Below are 14,039 nucleotides of genomic sequence, written 5' to 3' on the forward strand. Positions count from 1 at the left end.
AAGACAGGGGCGTTCTACCTCTGAGCTACATCCCTGGCCCTATCTTTTATTCTTTATTTTGAAACAGGGTTTCACTAAAGTGCTGGCTAAGAACCTGTAATCCTCCTGTTTTAGTCTCCCAAGTACTGGGATTATAAGCTTGCACCACCAGGCCCACCTTAATTTATTTCCTTTTTTTTTGGGGGGGGGGTACTGGAGAATTGAACCCAGAGGCATTCTGCTTCCTAGCTATACCCTCAGCCCTGTTTTATTTTATTTATTTATTTATTTATTTATTTATTTATTTATTTATTTAAGTTTTGTAGTACTGGGGATGGAACCCAGGGACTTTCTTTTTTTTTTTTTTTTTTTTGGTACTGGGGTTCCTGGAAGCCCTTCTATCTCCGGGCTACACTCCCAGACCTATTTTATATTTTTGAAACAGGGTCTTTTAAGCCAGCGAGTCTGGCTTCAAACCTGCACAATCCTCCTGTCTCTGCCTCCCAAGCGTGGGGATTACAAGTGTGCGCCACCACACCCGGCGTGGACCCAGGGGCTTTCTACTTTCAGGTTATACCCTTAGACTTATATTTTATTTGGAAACAGGATCTCACTAAGTTGCTGAGAGCCTCACTAAGTGGCTGAGGCTGGTTTCGAACCTACACGATCCTCCTGTCTCAGCCTCCCAAGTACTGTGATTACAAGTGTGCGCCACCATGCCCGGCTTTTATTTTATTTTTTTATTTTTGTGGGTCTGGGGATGGAACCCAGGGCCATTCGACTTCCAACACCCCCTGCCCTATTTTTCATTCTTTATTTTGACTCAGGGTCTCACTACGTTGAGGAAGACCTCACTAAGCAGCCGAGGCTGGCTGGAGCTAGTTGGAACTGATTCTCCTGTCTCAGCCTCCTGAGTACTGGGGTTATAGACAAGTGTCATCATACCCAGCCGGGTTAGTGAACTTAAAGTAAACTCCAGGTTTACTTTAAGTTTGAGTAGTTCAATTCCTAGTACTAGATATAAAAATAACCAAGATGTTGATGGCGGGAGTGGCTAGGGGTGTGGCTCAGAAGATTACCCCTGGGTTCATTCCCAGCGCTGTCAAAAAACAGAAACAAAAAGAGAGTCCTTTTAAATTGACCTCGAGATTGCACCTCCGTCTTTTCCTCCTGGGCTGGGACTTGGTCACATGCTCACGTCTGGCCGCAAGGGAGCCTGGCAGAGGGACCGCGAGCCAGCGTTGAGGGGACGCGGTCAGCCGCGCTCGCGTGTGCCCTGGAGGGACGTGACGTGGTCCTCATGGGGTTTTCCTTCCAGCCTCTACTTGAACCTGGTCCTGGGCAATGTGAACGTCACCCTCCTCAGCAACCAGGCCAAGTAAGTGTGCGCACACACCCGGGCTCGATCGGGGGAAGATGGGCCCCGGTTAGAACGTTTGCATAAAGGACTCATCCAGTCCTTGGGATGCCGAGACTGGAGGATCGCAGGTTCGTGGCCAGCCTCAGCTGCTTAGCGAGACTCAGCAACCTTGCGAGATCCTGTTTCAAAATAAAAACAAATAAAAAAAGGGCTGGGGGTGTAGGTCAGAGATAGAACACTCCGTGGCTCCATCCACACTGCCACAAGAAAACAAAGACAAACAACAAAACACTTAGCAGCTGGCATCCGCCTTCCCAGCCTGGCCCTCCCCGGCGGGGACGCGCTTCCGCAGGCCCCGCTTTCTTCCTCTCCAGTCTGCTGTTGGGTCCCGAAAGGTTGCCCCTGCCCTGATCCCTAGTACTGCCTTTCTCCTGGGAAGTGGGCACGCCGTCCACCTGGGTCCACCGGCCCATGTGCAGACGCGCTGGGCCTGGAGGAAACGCCCTGGCGCTGCCTCCTCCCCGGCCGGGGCCAGGCTCGGGGCCTTTGCGTTTCTTCTCTCCCTCCTCGGGCCTCGCTGACTGGAGGCCGGTGTCTCCTCTAGCAGGACAGGCGGATCCGTGGCAGGCGTGGCGGTGGCGTTAGGCCTGGGGTGTGGCGGAGATCAGGGTCCTGCGCCCCGAGGGGCGGAGCGGGTGAGGAGTAGTGTTATGTTGCTAGTACAACGGCAGTAGCGTTATAGTAATAACATCATAGTAATAATGCTGTCGTAATGGTACCGTAGTAATGACGCCATAGTAATAGTGTAGTAATGACGCCATAGTAATAGTGTAGTAATGACGCCATAGTAATAGTGTAGTAATGACGCCATAGTAATAGTGTAGTAATGACGCCATAGTAATAGTGTAGTAATGACGCCATAGTAATAGTGTAGTAATGACGCCATAGTAATAGTGTAGTAATGACGCCATAGTAATAGTGTAGTAATGACGCCATAGTAATAGTGTAGTAATGACGCCATAGTAATAGTGTAGTAATGATACTATAGTAATAGTGTCGTAGTAATGATGCTGTAGTAATAATGTAGCAATGATGCCATAGTAATAGTGTAGTAATGATGCCATAGTAATAGTGTAGTAATGATACTATAGTAATAGTGTCGTAGTAATGATGCTGTAGTAATAATGTAGCAATGATGCCATAGTAATAGTGTAGTAATGATACTAGTAATAGTGTAGTAATGATACTAGTAATAAATAGTGTAGTAATGATGCCATAGTAATAGTGTAGTAATGATACTATAGTAATAGTGTTGTAATGATACTATAGTAATAGTGTTGTAATAATGATACTATAGTAATAGTGTAGTAATGATACTATAGTAATAGTGTTGTAATAATGATACTATAGTAATAGTGTTGTAATAATGATACTATAGTAATAGTGTAGTAATGATACTATAGCAATAGTGTTGTAGTAATGATGCTGTAGCAATAGCACTATGATATATTATGGTATGTATCAGAGTATATTACTATGATAGCACGCAACAGTACTGTAGTAATCGTGTCGTCGTAATGGCACCATAGCCACGGTCTCCCTGAGACGACGCCATAGTAATAGCCTAATAATAACGCCGCGTAATGGCATCATCGTGTGATAGTGCCGCCGTAAGGCACGCTGTGGTGCTCGCACTGACAGTAGCCTCCCCGGGGCTGTGTCCGGCAGGTTTGCCTACAAGGACGAGTACGAGAAGTTCAAGCTGTACCTGACGATCGTCCTGCTCCTGGGCGCGGTGCTGTGCCGATTCGCCCTCCACTACAGGTAGGGGCTGCGGGGCACCAAGGGCGGGAGGGCGCGAGGCGGCAGCCTTGGTGTGGTAAGCTGTGACGCTGGAGGGAAACGGCAGTGCCGTCCATTCCGTGCTCATCCCGCAAGTACCTAGTAGGCCGCAGCTGGAAGGACTCCCTCAACGTAGTAAAGGAAGGGCCCCGGGCTGGGGGCGTGTGCTTGTAATCCGAGTACTCGGAGGGCTCAGGAGGACCCCAGGTTCGAGGCCAGCCTCAGCAAGTACTGAGACTCATTCACAAGTGGCACCTTGTTTCAAATTAAAAATGAAGCCAGAGCCGGGCGTGGTGGGCACGCTTGTCATCCCAGCATTCGGGAGGTTGAGACAGGAGGAGCACGGTTCACGGACAGCCTCAGCTACTTAGTGAGGCCCTTTGCAACTCAGTGAGACCCTGTTTCAAAATAAAGGAATAAAAAATGGGGCTGGGGGTGTAGCTTGGAGAGTAGAATGCCCCTGGGTTCCATTCCCAGTACTGCCCAAAGGAGATATATATATATATATATATATATATATATATATATATATATATATATATATATATATCGCCAGCCAGGTGTGGTGGCACACACTTGTGATCCCAGTACTTGGGAGACTGAGACAGGAGGATTACAGGTTTAAAGCTAGCTCAGCTACTTAGTGAGACCTATTTCAAAAATAAAAATAAAATCGGGCTGGAATGTAACTCAGAGTTTGAATGCCCCTGGGTTCGGTCCTTGGTAGCACACCCATACACACACAGCCCGATGTGGCTCACCCATAGAATGGAATATTCAGCCATGAAAAGGAATGAAGCAGCGGCCAGGCGCGGTCACGCGCTTGCAGCCCCAGTCCTTGGGAGGCTGAGACAGGAGGATCGCAGGTCACGGCCAGCCTCAGCTACTGAGTGAGGCTCTCCGCAAGGTAATGAGACCCTGTTTTGAAATAAAAGAGTAAAATAGGGCAGGGGGTATGGCATAGAGGTAGACTGCCCCTGGGCTCCATCCCCAGGACCACACACTACAAAAAAATAATAATAACAATAAACTGCCCCCTGCTCTCGCGTGCTCTCACACGCAACCAAGCGAAAGGAGGTGGACGGAGGCCACGCATTGCTTAACTCCGCTCCTGTGACACTCCCAGACGGGCAGGTCCATGGAGAGAGACGGAGCTCCTGCCGCTTGCCAGGCCGGGGCAGCAGGAGGAGAGTGCTGTTGTTGGGCTGCGTAGCTTCTCTTTTGGGGTGAAGCGAATATTCTGAAATTAGGTAACCGTGATGATTGCGCAGTTCTGAATTGCGTACCTCTTTTGGGAGGGGCAGGGGCATTTTACCTCTGAGCTATAACCCCAGACCTTTTTTTTTTTAATTTTAAAACAACCGTATTTTATTTATTTATTTATTTATTTATTTATTTATTTATTTTTGGTGGTACTGGGCGTGGAACCCAGAGGCTTTCTACCTCCGTGCTATACTCCCAGACCTTTTTTATATTTTATTTGGAAACAGGGTCTCACCAAGTTGCTGAGAGCCTCACTAAGTAGCCGAGGCTGGCTTCGAACCCGTGCGATCCTCCTGTCTCAGCCTCCCAAGCGCGGGGATGACAAGCGTGCCCACCACGCCCGGCTAAAACAACCCTATTTTATTTTGATGTTGAAACAGGCTCTTGCTAGGCTGATGAGAGTCTCGATACTTGCCGACGCTGTCTTCCACTCTGCCACCCTTCTCCTTTCTCAAGCCTCCCAAGTACTGGGATTACAAGCATGAGCCGCCACACCCGGCAGCTGCTTGTGTTTTTTGTTGTTGTTGTTTTTCTGTTTTTTGTTTTGTTTTGTTTTTTTGGTGGTACTGAGGATGGAACCCAGGGGCATTCTATTCTACGAGCTTATTCTTTATTTTGAAACAGGGTCTCACTGAGCTGCAAAGGGCCTCACTAAGTAGCTGAGGCTGAGAACCGCGATCCTCCTGTCTCAGCCTCCCTCCCGAATGCTGGGATTACAAATACAAGGTGCGCCACCACGCCCGGCTCAACTGCTTTTTTTTTTTTTGTGTGTGTGTGTGGTACTGGGGTGGAACCCAGAGGCTTTCTACCTCCGGGCTACACTCCCAGACCTATTTTATACTTTATTTGGAAACAGGGTCTCACTAAGTTGCCGAGAGCCTCACTCAGTAGCTGAGGCTGGCTTCGAACCTGCGCGATCCTCCTGTCTCAGCCTCCCGAGCGCGGGGATGACAAGCGTGCGCCACCACGCCCGGCTAACTGCTTGGTTTTAAGTCAAATCCTGGCTGGCCACGGTGGCGTGGTCCCATCATCCCACTCCTTGGGAGACTGAGACTGGAGAACCAGAGGTTTGAGGGCAGCCTCAGCAGCTTAGTGAGACTCTCCACAACCTAGAAAAACCCTGTTTCCAAATAAAAAAATAAAATAGGGCTGGGGGTATGGCTTGGGGAAAATGAAATCAGATAAAATAAAATAAGCCGGGCGTGGTGGCACACGCTTGTCATCCCAGCTTTGGGAGGCTGAGATAGGAAATCCAGATGGGAGGACAGCCTCCGGCTATTTAAGTGGGGCCCTCTGCAACTCAGTGGGACCCTGTTTCAAAATAAGGAAAAAAGGGGGTAGAATGCCCCTGGGCTCCATCCCTAGTACCACAGGGAAAAAAAGTTTAAATCCTGGCCTTGAGATTCCCTGGCCCTTAACATGCGTGGATTCCCTCTGGGTGCCTCAGTCTCCCCGTCTGTGAGACAACGTGCCAGGCTCAGGACCATTAGTGGGTTAACACGTGTCCTGGCATCGTAAGGAGCCAGGCTGAGGCCCGTGTCCTGCTGCCCAGGGAGTCATTCCTCTGCCACCCTGCGTCTTCTGCCCCGACGAGGGCAGCCAAGTCGGGCCTGGGCCTTTGGCCCAGCCGTCTAGAGTTTATTTCCTGCCAGGAGCTTGGCCGGTGTGAATGTCCCGCAGAGGCTCCTGCAGGCCCCGGGCGCGTGTCTGCCCCACGTGGGTCCTGGCTCGTCTCCCTGGGGGCAGAGCTGGAAGGGGTACAAGTTCTTGGCATGCAACCCTGTTCCCTTACCCTGGGACCGGGGGCCCTCCAGGGGCAGCCTTGGGACATTGACCTTCTACCTCTGAGCTCCACTCCCAGCCCTATTTTATTTTATTTCATTTATTTTTGCAGTACTGGGGATGGAACCCAGGGGCATTCTACCTCTGAGCTACACTCCCAGCCTTATTTATTTTTTTTTTTTGGTGGTACTGGGGATGGAACCCAGAGGCTTTCTACCTCCGGGACATACTCCCAGACCTTTTTTATATATTTTCTTTGGAAACAGGGTCTCACTAAGTTGCTGAGAGGCTCACTAAGTAGCTGAGGCTGGCTTCGAACCTGTGCCATCCTCCTGTCTCAGCCTCCCAAGCACGGGGATTACAAGCGTGCGCCACCATGCCTGGCTTATTTTTTATTTTAAAACAGTCTCACTGAGTTGCAAAGGGCCTCACTAAGTAGCTGAGGCTCTTTGAGAACTGCAATCCTCCTGTCTTAGCCTCCCAAGTACAGGGATTACAAGCATGCCGCCACACCTGGCTCTAGCCCTATTTTTTATTCTTTATTTTGAAACAAGGTCTCACTGAGTTGCAACAAGAGGGCCTCACTAAGTAGCTGAGGCTCTTTGGGAACTGCGATTCTCCTGACTCAACCTTCCAGATGCTGGGATTACAAGCACCACCACACCCGGCTTTATTTTTTGTTTGGAAACAGGCTCTCACTAGGTGGCTGAGTCTCACTACTTGCTGAGGCTGTCCTCAAACCTGCGATCCTCCTGTCTCAGCCTCTCAAGTACTGGAATGACAGGTGTGCGCTACCACGCCCGGCTCAAGTTTCCTGTTGGGAAGGTCCTTCTGTTACCGCCCCACTAGCAACTCGCCTTCATACAGGAAGAGTTCCGAGGAGAGGAGAGGCTGCCCTGGGCTGGGGGGGCAGGGGAGGAGGGGGAGCCACCCTGAGCCTGGAGTGGCTCCCAAAGTGGCCCACGCAGGGGGAGGGCCTCGGAGGCGGCCCCTCTGCCGCGGGCTGGAGCGGAGGTCCCGGAGGCTGTCCCTTGTCTTGCTCTGCTAACCTGGGGCTGTGTGCTTTCTCCAGGGTGACGGATGAAGTCTTCAACTTCCTGCTGGTGTGGTATTACTGCACCCTGACGATCCGGGAGAGCGTCCTCATCAGCAACGGCTCCAGGTACCCGGGAGCCGGCCCGGGGCGGGCACGGGGCGGCCAGGGGACCGCGTCGCCGGCCACAGACCCTGCCTTCCTCCCCGGGACCCCGTGATCCTCAGACCCCGGGAAGTCTAAGGTCCCTGCAGAGCCACATGTTGAGAGCCGGTCTCCGGCTCATGAAGCCCTACTTCAAACTGCGTTAAGCCGGGCGTGGTGGCACAGGCCGGTCATGGCCGTCCTTGGGAGGCTGAGACAAGAGGATCGCAGGTTCAAGACCAGCCCCAGCAACTTAGTGAGACTTTCATGACCCTGTTGCAAAACAAAAAAAATAAAAAGTGTTGGGGCTGTAGCTCAGAAATGGAATGCCCCTGGATGCCATCCCCACTACCACCAATAACAAAACAAACAACCACAGGAAGCCAGGTGTGGGGGCACAAGCTTGTAATCCCAGTGCTCGGGAGGTGAGACAGGAGGATTGCAGGTTCGAGGCCAGCCTTGGGCTCCCTCCCCTGCACTGGGGGGAAAAGGAGATAGGTCCTATGTTGCTTGGAAGACCTGCTGAGGCTGGCTCAAACCTGCATGATCCTCCTGTCTCAGCCTCCCAAGTGCTGGGATTACAGGTGTGCGTCACCACACCCGGCTTCTTTGTGTGTGTATGCGTGTGTGTGTGTATGTGTGTGTGTATGCGTGTGTGTGTGTGTGTGTGTGTGTGTGTGTATGCGTATGTGCATGTGTTATGTGGCACTGGGAATTGAACTCAGGGGTGTTCTCTGAGCTATACCTGGGCTCTTTTTTTTTAAAAATTTTTTTTTTTTTTTTTGGCAGTACTGGGGATGGAACCCGGAGCATTCTACCTTTGAGTGGCACCCCCCCCCCGCCCTATTTTTTTTTTAAATTCTTTATTTTGAAACAAAGTCTCACTGCATTGCAAAGGGCCTCACTAAGTAGCTGAGGCTGGCTGCGAACCCGTGATCCTCCTGTCTCAGCCTCCCAAGTGCTGGGATTACAGGTTTGCACCACCGTGCCCGGCCTTTAGGGCCTACTTTCTGATTCCTTCTTGGGGTGAAGAGGTAACAACCTCCCAACCCCTCCCCACTTCTTCCCTCCTGGGGCCTGTAGGGTCAGCCAAGGGCTGCCTAAGACTGGGGGACCCGTCAGACCCCAGGAGCGGTCCGGGCAGGACCTGGCCTGCTGGATCTCCCAGAAGGCAAAGCGCAGAGGTGAGGACAGAGCGTCCTCCTGCTGCGGGGAGACTCAGCACGCGGCCTGGAGCTCGCAGCCGTGTAGACAAGCGCAGTGTTTCTCAAACTCTCATTCTTGTCCCGTCCTGGCTAATTTTGCCATATCCACCTGTCACCCGGGGGATGACTCCCTCGCTTTTTAAATAAATCCCACCACCTTTTTTGTTACCGGAGACCGAACCTTCTGAGCTGGACCCTCAACCCTTTTTATTTATTTTATTTTTTGAAGCAGGGAGGGTCTCCCTAGGTCGCCAAGGGTCTTGCTGAGTTTTGTTTTGTTTTTTTTTTTTTTTTTTGCGGGTGTGGGGATGGGACCCAGGGGCATTTGACCTCCGAGCTACACCCCTGCCCAATTTTTTATTCTTCATTTTGAAACTGGGTCTCACTGAGTTGCAGAGGCCCTCACTAAGTAGCTGAGGCTGGCCGCGAACTGTTGCGGGAATATCTTGGGGGGGAAATGTGCGTGGTGTGTGTGTGTGGAGAAGTAATTCCCCCCCCCCCCCCCGCCACCATACAGACAAACAGAAAAACCGTGGATTCTTGTCCTAAGCTAAGAATAAGTATTCATCGCTTGGACAGCTGCTGAAGATTTAAAGAAGTTTATTAAAAAGATAGAAATACAGAGATAGTTACAGCCCTGTGCCGGAGCGGGGCACGGGGTGGGGGCAATTCGAGTGAAAATGCCAACGAACTCCAGTTTACTGAGTTTTTATCCTGTCTAAGTCCAGCAGGTCCCTCTGATTTTGGAGATCATGTTACCCCTTATCTCCAACCCAGCCCTGCTTCTGTTATCTCTCCCTCTGAATTTATGGCCTAAAGGGGGAGGCATCTCTGTCTCCAGACACAGGCTTTTACCTTTCGTCTTCTCCCCCAAAATGTGTTAAATTGTTCTTAGGAATGCAAGGACATTTTAGCTAACCCTGGCTTTCTTAGTAAAGAAGATATATTTTAAAATTGGAAATCTTTCCCAGTCCCGACACATTAACACATTTTTTTTTTTTTTTGATGGTACTGGGGTTCCTGGAAGCCCTTCTTCCTCCGGGCTACACTCCCAGTCCTATTTTATATTTTTGAAACAGGGTCTCTTACGCCAGCGCACGCGGCTGGCTTCGAACCTGCGCGATCCTCCTGTCTCCGCCTCCCAAGCGCGGGGATTACAAGCGTGCGCCACCACACCCGGCTTCACATTAACACATTTTAACCCCTCTTCCCAACACCAGTCCATGGACCGCGGTCCTTGGTCTTAGTCTCTTAAATGCTGGGATTGCAAGCGTGCCCACCACGCCCGGCTGGTCTTGCTGAGTTTTTGAGGCTGTTCATGAACGTGTCATCCCCAAATCGGCACCCCAGATAACGGGGTCACAGGTAGTGCCATCATATCTGGCGCAATCCCCATTTTTTTTTTCTTTTTTTCTTTTTTTGATGGTACTGGGGTTCCTGGAAACCCTTTTACCTCCAGGCTACATTCCCAAACCTATTTTTATACTTTTTTATTTGAAAACAGGGTCTCTTAAGCCAGCATGTCTGGCTTCAAACCTGCGCGATCCTCCTGTCTCCTCCTCCCAAGCGCGGGGATTGCATACGTGCGCCACCACACCCGGCTTCAATCCCCATTTTTAAAACCTTAAATAAGCCAGGCGTGGTGGCGCACGCCTGTCATCCCAGTACTTGGGAGGCTGAGGCAGGAGGATCGCAGGTGCGTGGCCAGCCTCGGCTACTTAGCGAGGCTCTCCACAACTTAAAGAGCCCCAGTTTCAAAATAAAGAGTAAAAAATAGGGCCGGGGCAGGTGTAGCTCAGAGGTAGAATGCCCCTGGGTTCCATCCCCAGCACCACCAAAAAAAAAAAAAAAAGAACAGACCTTGTTCCCTTGCGAGAGCGGCTCACCAACCCTCTCCTTGACTTAGACTCGCCCCTCCGTCACTGACTCCAGGGCCGCGCTCTGGGGTCCCCTGAAACTTCCTGCTCAGTGCCCCACACTTTGGGAACCGCCGAAGTAGAAACCGTCGCTGAATTAGTAACAGCCATAGTCTCCCCTGATGGCAGAGCCTCTAAAAGACCCTAAACGAGGCTCCTAGGAGACCGGAGCCTCTCCGGGTTTTAGAGTGACTGTGTGTCTGCCTTGCGTGGTTGGAGGGAGGGCAGCAGACGCTGTCTGGTGGGGACGGGCAGAGCTCCCCACCACCATCTTCCTTCCTGCGCCGGCTCGGTGCTCCAGCCTTCCGGGGACTCACAGTAAGAGCGCTTGGCGGCGGCGCTGTCTTCTGTCTACATGTTCCCAACTCCAACAACTCCTGTTTATTTCTGTATGTTGAGGTGTGGGCGGGTGGGTTGCCAGAGGCAAGGAAGCGGGCTGCAGAGAGGGTTTTGGGGAGTGTGGGGCTCAGCTGGGGCTGATGACGCCTGTCATCCTGGTGCTCGCGAGCCAGACCGGGGATCGCAGGTTCGAGGCCGGCCTCAGCGAGTAGTGAGCCTGTCATCGATAACGAGACCCTGTTTCCAGTGTCACACACACACCAAGCATGGGGCTCATTGGGATACTAAAGTGGGGGGAGGGGGTCCCAGAGACCTGTCTCTATTGCTTATCAGAGTGTTGCCTTATCACTGGCCCAGACTGTCTGTCTGTCTACCTACCTACCTATTGTATGGCTGCTGGGGATGGAACCCAGGGGCATTCTACCTCTGAGCTGCACCCCAGCCCTATTTTTTATTCTTTATTTTGAAACAGGGTCTCACTGAGTTGCAGAGGGCCTCGCTAAGTAGCTGAGGCCGGCCGCAAACCGCGATCCTCCGGTCTCAGCCTCCCAAGTCCCGGGATGACGAGCGTGCGCCTCCACGCCCGGCTTTGGTCATGCTAAGCTTTCCGTGTGGCCTGCTCCGGCTGCCCCGCCCCATACACTGTCCACCTCACACTTTCTGAGCATCTCCCAAGCCAGACAGAGTTAGAGCCTTGGGGATAACTCATGCAGCCGGGCGCAGTGGTGACACCTGGAATCCCAGCCCCGGGAGGCTGAGACAGGAGGATCACAGGTGTGAGGACAGCCTCAGCGACTCCACAACTTAGTGAGACCCTGTTTCTTTTTTCTTTTTCTTTTATTTTTTGCGGGTCTGGGGGTGGAACCCAGGGGCATTTGACCTCCTCCTGCCCTATTTTTTTTTTTTTTAATTCTTCATTTTGAAACCGGGTCTCACTGAGTTGCAGAGGGCCTCAGTAAGGAGCTGAGGCTGTCTGCGAACCGCGATCCTCCAGGCTTAGCCTCCCGAATGCTGGGGTGACAAGCGCGTGCCGCCATGCCCGGCTTAGAGACCCTGTTTCAAAGTGAGAGATTGCTGGAGTATAGCTCAGAGCTGGAATGACCGTGGGTTCCATCCCCACATCGAAAGCAAAAGAAAGACAGGCCCTTTTGAGGCAAATACGGTCCAAGCAATCTCCAGTTGTAATGAAACCCGTCCTCCATGCCTGGCTCCACCCCAAGTTGGGGGGCGGGGAGCCCCAGAAGGTGCCTCAGCTTCTAAGACCCTTTGTGGGGGAGGAACGCGCAGGTGGGCGAAATCGGGCGACTCCACGCTGACTCACCCTCACATCTGCTGCAGGTTTAGTCTCTCCCAGAGCCGCGAACAGGGGCGGTGAGGGAGGGGCTTCGGAGCCCTCCCACTCTGGCCCCAACCAGGAGAGCTCAGGAACCATTCCCAGAGTGCGGGGAGGTCCGGCGGGGGGAGCGCTGAGAGGGACCCCGCCCTGCCCCTCCGGAGCACCCCCGAGCCAGCCAGACCGCGGGCCCGCCAGGGTCCACCTCCCAGGTTCCGTGTCTACAGGCACGCGCCACCAGGCCCAGCGTGGATTGTGTTGATTCGTCTCCTTCCTTTCTTCCTTCCTTCCTTTCTCTCTCTCTCTCTCTCTCTCTCTCTCTCTCTCTCTCTCTCTCTCTCTCTTTTGTAGTACTAGGGATTGAACCCAGGGGGATTCCACCTCTGAGCTATTCCCTTGGCCCTATTTTTTTTTTTTTCCAAACAAGGTCTCTCTAGGTTGATGAGAGTCTCACTATTTGCTGAGGCTGGCCTCAAACCTGTCATCCTCCTGTCTCAGCCTCCCAAGTACTGGGATTACAGGCATGAGCCACCACGCCTGGCTTGAATTGTTTACTTGAAATGGATGAATAGTTTGGTATCTGAATTATATCACCATGAAGTACTCTTCTTTTTTTTTTTTGGTGCCATACTGGGGATGGAACCCAGGAGCATTCTACTTCCAAGCTACACCCCTTTGAAACCGGGCCTCGCTGAGTCTCAGAGGGACTCACTAAGTAGCTGAGGCTGACCGCGAACCTCGATCCTCCCATCTCAGCCTCTCGAACGCTGGGATCACAAGCGTGCGCCACCACACCTGGGTCCCACAATTAAGTACGCCTACATCGGTACACAGGTGCACAAAACCAGCCAAGAGCCCTGGGCGCAGAGAGACGGAGGGGCTGGTGAAGGCGGAGCAGGGAGAGGTGATGCCCGCTGCGCTCCTGGTGGCTGAGCAGTGCAGATGGCTGGCGGCTGGCGGCGCTGGGCGCAGTGAAATGAAGGGCTGCTGCTCGGCCCAGCTGGTTGCTGGAGTGTTTCAGGCTCAAGCAGCTCGCAGACAAAGAGAGGGCACTACCCCTGGGAGCTCTGGGGAACAGGGCAAAGGACTTGGTTTTGCAGAGCTCTGGAGAAGCTGCAGCGAGACCTCGTGTGTGTGTGTGTGTGTGTGTGTGTGTGTGTGTGTGTGCGCGCGCGCGCGCGCTGCTACTGGGTATTGAACCCGGTGGCTCTACCACTGATCTACTCCCCCTATGGAGGTCTTTATTTGGAGACAGGGTCCTAGCCGGGCGTGGTGGCGCACCCTTGTAATCCCCGCATTTGGGAGGCTGAGCCGGGAGAATTGCGGTTCATGGCCAGCCCCAGTTACTTAGTGAGGTCCTTTGGAACTCAGTGAGACCTTTTTTCAAAATAAAGAATAAAAAATAGGGCTGGGGTGTGTAGCTTGGAGGTAGAATACCCCTGGGTTCCATCCACAGTACCGCAAAAAAAAAAAAAGACAGGGTCTTGCCAAGTGGCCCACAGTGGCCTCAAATTTGCCATCTCGTGCCTCAGCCCCTGTTTGCTGGGATTGCAGCGTGTGCTCCTGCGCCTGACTCTCAGTTACTTTTTATTTTTTTTTTGCAGTACTGGGAATTCTACTTCTGAGCTACACCTTCAGCCCTATTTTTTATTCTTTATTTTGAAACAGGGTTTCACTGAGTTGCAGAGGGCCTCGCTAAGCAGCTGAGGCTGGCTGCGAACCTATGATCCTCCTGTCTTAACCTCCCAAGTACTGGGATTACAAGTGTGCGCCACCGCACCTGGCTGTTGACAATGCATTCTGAGGCTCTCCAGAGGCCCTGAAAGCCCAAGTGGGTATCTGG

General features: G+C 52.2%; 1 protein-coding gene across 2 annotated transcripts in view; it reads left to right on the plus strand.

Annotated features, from left to right (window-relative positions):
* The window catches only part of TMEM120B (transmembrane protein 120B), a gene marked incomplete at both ends in the record, with an annotated part of 39,496 nt that overhangs the window by 20,036 nt on the left and 5,421 nt on the right, over positions 1–14,039 (plus strand). For both annotated transcript variants that reach the window (XM_080717456.1, XM_080717455.1), the window contains 3 exons: positions 1,298–1,357; positions 3,068–3,163; positions 7,299–7,388. In XM_080717456.1, coding sequence (XP_080573582.1) covers positions 1,298–1,357; positions 3,068–3,163; positions 7,299–7,388 — 246 coding nt within the window. The remainder of the gene's footprint in view (positions 1–1,297; positions 1,358–3,067; positions 3,164–7,298; positions 7,389–14,039) is intronic.

This window comes from Muscardinus avellanarius, assembly GCF_963383645.1.
Source record: "Muscardinus avellanarius genome assembly, chromosome: 21".
NCBI lineage: Eukaryota > Metazoa > Chordata > Mammalia > Rodentia > Gliridae > Muscardinus > Muscardinus avellanarius.